Source organism: Bombus huntii, chromosome 8 (assembly GCF_024542735.1).
Source record: "Bombus huntii isolate Logan2020A chromosome 8, iyBomHunt1.1, whole genome shotgun sequence".
Lineage (NCBI taxonomy): Eukaryota > Metazoa > Arthropoda > Insecta > Hymenoptera > Apidae > Bombus > Bombus huntii.
The window spans coordinates 11015658-11021657 of record NC_066245.1 but is presented as its reverse complement, the minus strand read 5'-3'; the positions used below and the strand labels follow the sequence as shown (position 1 = coordinate 11021657).

Here is a 6000-nt window from a genome sequence, read left to right as displayed (position 1 = left end):
GCTACGCCGAAGAAGCGGAAAGGAACGAAAGGAAGAATTATCGGGAGCCACCGTTGGGAACGGGGTCTGCTTGATTAAGGCATACAAGAAAGACATTCCATCAGTGAATTCCTCGCAATCTGTTTTTCGACGAACGTCCAGTCGTTCCGCCTCAGCGTTAATTGCATTATTATCGACACCAGGACTAAATAACTTTTCTTTTTCTTACGTTCTCGATCTTTCTTGCATGCCCCGCATTCTTGACTTGCGTTTACTTAAAAACTAGTATTTATATATTTCTATAACGATTACTTTTTGATCGATAAATTTTATTATATTAAATAATTGACATATTTGCTTCGAAATTAGACAAATTCTTCAAGATGTAAAAGATTTTACAAGAAAGAAACAAGTAAACTTTGATTTTCACGTTGCATTCCATAAATATATCCAAACAACTGTGTTCGTGTCAGCCATACCAGCTTAGTATCGTGAGTATATCTCGATGACGAAGTTGATTCCATGACCCCTCTGGCTCTTTAGTCGGATGCTAACGTTCTGGTTTCCTGGGCCACCGTTGGTAATGCTGGCGTAGGCACCGTTACCATTGGTTTTCTGATCAAGTGCCTGGATCATGGTGATCCTTTCCCACCTTGAGACGTTGAATGTTCTTTCTTCGACGACGATCCTTCCCCAGGAAGAATTCTTAACGACACTCTGTCTGAGTACAAGCCTGTCACCAGGCATTCTGTACCCAACGATCAAGTTGTGTGACTTGTTTGTGTTGTTGGCGGCATAGTGACCGACTTGCGGAGCCGTGTTTACTTGCGCAAAGATTACAGCTACGGCAACTATTGCCAAGTAAGCGATCGCTTTTTGCGCTCCCATGTTCGACGCGTTTACGAAAGATTCGTACAAGTTCTGTTGTTTCGATTATGTTACTTTGTACAGACTGAGTTTTAATATCTGCTGGCTGCTTAAATATCTGCACCGATCGGCTTATCAGTTACCTGACTTATCGCGATACGTTTGCAAGAGTGTACTTGTTCATTCCGGAAAAATTTGTTCTAGGAAAGAGCACTTGTAGACGATGATATTATTTTCGTGTCATGTATGATAACATCGATCAATTATCGCTTGCGATAAATAAGCTATTTTCTCAGAATTAAATATCACTTGTTAAAAATAAATAAATCGTCTGGATTAGATGTTCTCGATTACAAAACATAAACACCGAATCTTATTTATTCCACGATTATAGAAAGATAAATTTTTCTAATTAATTTTATATTTCAACTATCAGTTCATCTGCGAATGTTGTCGTCGTTTCTGACTCATCCTCGAAAACACAACATGAAATTGTTCTGCGTATCATACGCAAACATTTTTATCTCTCCGCCATTTATGAAGCGTGAAACACATCTCCATTACGATTGTTTCTTTCTTGAAAACTCGATGTAGAATAATAATTTATGAGAAAGATTCATATACCGATATATTTTCAAATACAAGCGATAATCATCATTATCAACGATAGACCACCATGTGTAAGATGTTTGACCTCAATCTCGTAATAGACGGCGATCTCTATAATTCATGAGCATCCAACTCTATCTAATGCTGTATCCTGCTGTGTGTACTCTGTTCGCATGCACGCATACGCCCTCGGATTCTATGCACCTTCGATAGGTTGCGTTCACAAACTCACGGCATGAGGTCTTTGAAAGCATCCATATAACGTATAATGGAATGATTTAACTCATGCTTGACTAAGTTATAGCAAAAATAGTCCAAATAACTAATTACACCGGCGCAACGTAATTTTGAATACGGAGAATATACTCTGCGATTCAAAGTTCGTTTACGATGTTATTATTTCCATGTATTTTGCACGTATAATATGGAGAATCAGATCTGTCCACGAATAAATATTTAACATCGCCATTGATACCTTGTATGCTCAGCTGATAGGATTTTTATCATTTTACCGCATGGTTTTTCGAGCTTTCGTTATACGCCACGGCAGACCGCGGAATTTCGCAGTTGGCGCCTTACATTAACAGCTCTGCTGACTGCGAGAGCTGGTGCCGCTTTGTCAAGGCCGTTGTAGGTTGTTTGCTCAGATGCTTGTTAACCGTGTGAGCATCCAATATGTTACCTCGTGTATGCACTTAGGTTCTGCATCGAGAGTAGATTCACTCGGATCATTAAGTCAATTGCTGGATACACGATGACAGAATATCGGTGGTAACAGCTACGACATGCATTCGCAGATGGAAATTATATCGCTAACAGGATGTTGGATAAACCTTTGGTGTAGAAATAAAATTCGAGCGACAGATCGCTGGAATAATTTCTATTATTAACCTGTTACAGCATGCGTTTCCTGGAACTGTTTAATAAAATGTCGGCGAGAAACAACCCAATAATAAGCAAGTTTCGTCACTTTCATTTCCGTCAGATTACATATGTTTATGCTTACAATTGGATCTTTCTCGCGTGTCTAACTAAGCTCAAAGTACATATATGTATAGTAAGCGTAGTAAGCGTATAATATAGACGTGCATATTTCACAAGATAACCAACATAGAAACCTTGCTTTCATACGCTTACAAACCATAAATACACAGGTAAGAGCCTTCGTCTCTACTTTCATACTCAGAAACGATGATGCAGGATACGAGTGCACTTACATTCTTCATTCGGTGAAGGAACATTCGGTCGATTCCGGAGCTACTTGAATCTAACACGCTGGGCGAAAGACGATATATCGACGACAATATGCTTTTACCATTAATTATCTGCTTGTGTTCGAAAATCCGAGACGAGGGTCGATTTCAACCGTCTTAACGAGCTCTCCGGTAATGCTGATCCAAGGGGTGAATCCGCTTTCCTCGTCACTCGAAACGTCTGCCTGTGAACGCAAACCGGTTGAGTCACGACAAATTTTCTATCGGTCATTCGCGAACGTTAGACGTTCGCATCTACCGCCGCGTTCAAACATCTACGGCATAACGGATCGCGTATTGTAGAATAATAATTAATACGTTACGATGAAATTTAATTGGATTATGATAAGAAGGATGAATTGGAACACGGTTCATCGGATCGATAATGCGAAACAGCGGGGATTTTCGTTGGAGCAACGTTAATTATAAATCGCTTTGCGAAGCGGAGAATGGAAGAATCGTGGGAGTATGAGGCTAAAGGGCAGGGATAAAGGGATAATAAGCGTCGAGGTTACCCGTTGGGACAATTAGGCGAACAGAAAAGTTCCATCGCAGTTTTGTAGCCTCCTGACCGCTCCTATAAGAGTCAGAATGGCAGCTACTAGTTTTCTCCATTACTCAAAGCCGTTCGCATCTTTCCAGGAATTAACATACTATATTGGACTCACACAGCGCATCAGACGGATGTGTCTGCGCGAGTAACTAACGAAACGTTTATCCTTATCGATTATTCAAACACTAACATTTGTTAATACGTTGATACGTAAAGTGTTTGATCAGCAAGATGATCGACAGTAAATCTTTCTTAATTCTCAACGTAATTCTTCCCTTTAAAACACCGTGGTGTTGATCGATTGATGGACCACGAGGATTTCGCGATATTTCGTCGACATAGTTCGCTTCAAATACAGAATTTGACGTTTCTCGAAAGTCATTGTTACATCGGTAATTACACAAACGTAATCGATCGGCTGTGTGTTTGTTTCGAATCGAAATGGTGTATCGTGAATCCGTTATTCGTTGATCATACATTATGAAGAGAAACTCAGCTGCATTGAGCCGTGATAGTTTTGGTTTATGGTGTTCCGATCATCCCTATAGAGTTGCATGCGGCAACGGCGTGCATTTGTACACGTAATTTGCATTCGTCGCAATACGATAAGGTTAAATAGTTACTCCCGACAACCACAATCCCAACGTTCTAAACATTCGATCGATTCGCTTGTATTATTACGATAGACCGTAACAATCTATCGTGTTCTTGTCCATCGTTATCGTCGTTGCGATCCTTCTCGCTGCATAATAAATATACTAATATCTAATTACGAGATCGATAAACAAACACTATGTAAATCTAAAAATCTGACAAGAGGTCAAATTGATCGAGTCAAATTGATCGAGTTCACGGCGCAACAAGGTTTCGTTAGCCTACAATTATCTCTTCATTTCCGATCAAGATATCCTATCCAGTATGGCATGACGATTACGATAAAAACGGAAATTATGGTGCACTGTGAGAATCTCGTCGAATCGAAATTCTCGATAGATCCGTAACGTGGATGACCGCAAGTTCCTGGCTAATCCTCAGGAAGCTCAGGCGGCAACGACGTCGATGCGCTTTCAGGAAAACGACGTGTGCGGCCGTAAAGTCATCGAACGACGTCCCGACGGCCCTTTCCCTGTGCGGGTAATCCTCGTAGATTGGCGCGGTGCAATAATTCGTCTGATATCGGCCTCATGGGGGCACGACCGCCAGGGGTGTTCAACGACCGATATTTTTTCCTCGAGAAGCGTCGGCCTCGATTTGTTACATGCCTTACCTGTCGTGCATCCTATCCTGCGTTCATCGTGCCAGTCGCCCCGAACATTCTCTTTATACGCCGCCACCTTTATGCATCGTTAAAACAGGCAGTCGCACCGCGCCAGTAGTAAAACCGCAGTAAATCGATGTATCGTTGTGACGACGATGCTTAAACGCGGCAAGGGTTGAATGGGAAGCAGAAAAATGAGAAAGACGAGAAACAGATCGAACCTCTGTTATTCGAGTGCTAAACTGCCTCGAAATAAATGAACCGTACCGTTCATACCACACGAATATATCGAATCTTCTGAAAATTGTTCGAGGAATTGGAAAGATGTATCTTTGCAGACGCGTTTCACGTGTAGCGAAAGATCCGTTCGAACGGCGTCACGATGACAGAAATTAATACGACAAACAGAACTTTTCGTTCGTTTGAAGAAAATTATGTAATAAAGGAAAAGATTCCTCCTGCGAGGAAGCTAGACGTCAGCAACTTAATTAAGACCTCTCGTAGTTGATCCTCCTACGAAATTTTCGTCGTCCGTTCTTCCGGAAGACGTGACAGAGACGAGCAAGAAGCGGAGAGACAAACACGGAATGGCCATGAACGCAGGAAGACCGGAAGGTGCTGCGAGGTAGCGTAAACAATTGCCAGCACAATTAGGAAACGTTTGTCCGTCTGTGTTTATCGAAGGATCCGTAACTAGCTAAGGTAACACCTATCCATTTGCTACTCGGCAACGAAGCTTCGGTTTGGTCATGCGGACAATCTACAGAAATGTTATTGCGTGTTGTGAAACGACGGATTCGTCAGAAAATCGATTATGACTCGAACAGGTACTTTCGCTCTCGATGTTATCCATCTTCGAGCACGTTATACAATGCAGTCTGTTGTCTGCCGTCTTCGACGAAATTTCTTTTTACCGTGAAAAGCTTGGCCATGAGTCAATCGTTTATCCTTATCTAGAATCGCTCCATAATCTAAGAAATTTTTATCTACCTATGAGTGTTAACGAGAAGTGGAATTAATCAAATAAAGATCTCGCGAGAAACGTGCGACTCAACGAATTAACGAACTTGAGTTCTTCAACGTTAGTAGAAATTCGATTTGGATCACTTGCAGCTAAACGATCAGCATCGGTATAAAACGGATATTTTCCATTCTTTGTAATCGGTAAAGAACGGAATCGCTGGTTTCAGGCGGACTGCCCGGCAGATTATACGATTACGAGTTATGTCAGCGAAAATGGAGTTATTGGCGCACCAAGCACGGAGCATATGCCATGGAAGAACTTGCCCTGACGTACATTAATTTGATATTGGATAACCGTTTCCGTCGTCGGCGCGAACCGACGCGCAACGCGATTCCGAAGGCGCTACATAATGGATATTTCCTCTTTCGCGAAAAATGCATTACCGTATAGAAAATGGCAAATGTCGTTCATGCAAATTTTTTAACGTATATTGTTGATAACGAATTTTAACAGAGAA

General features: G+C 41.5%; 1 protein-coding gene across 1 annotated transcript; it reads right to left on the bottom strand.

Annotated features, from left to right (window-relative positions):
* Positions 1-287: 287 nt before the first annotated feature.
* On the bottom strand, positions 288-947 carry LOC126868666 (probable salivary secreted peptide). Its single transcript, XM_050624396.1, has one exon. The coding sequence runs from the start codon at positions 865-867 to the stop codon at positions 463-465; it is 405 nt and encodes a 134-aa protein (XP_050480353.1). The 5' UTR covers positions 868-947; the 3' UTR covers positions 288-462.
* Positions 948-6000: the final 5053 nt, after the last annotated feature.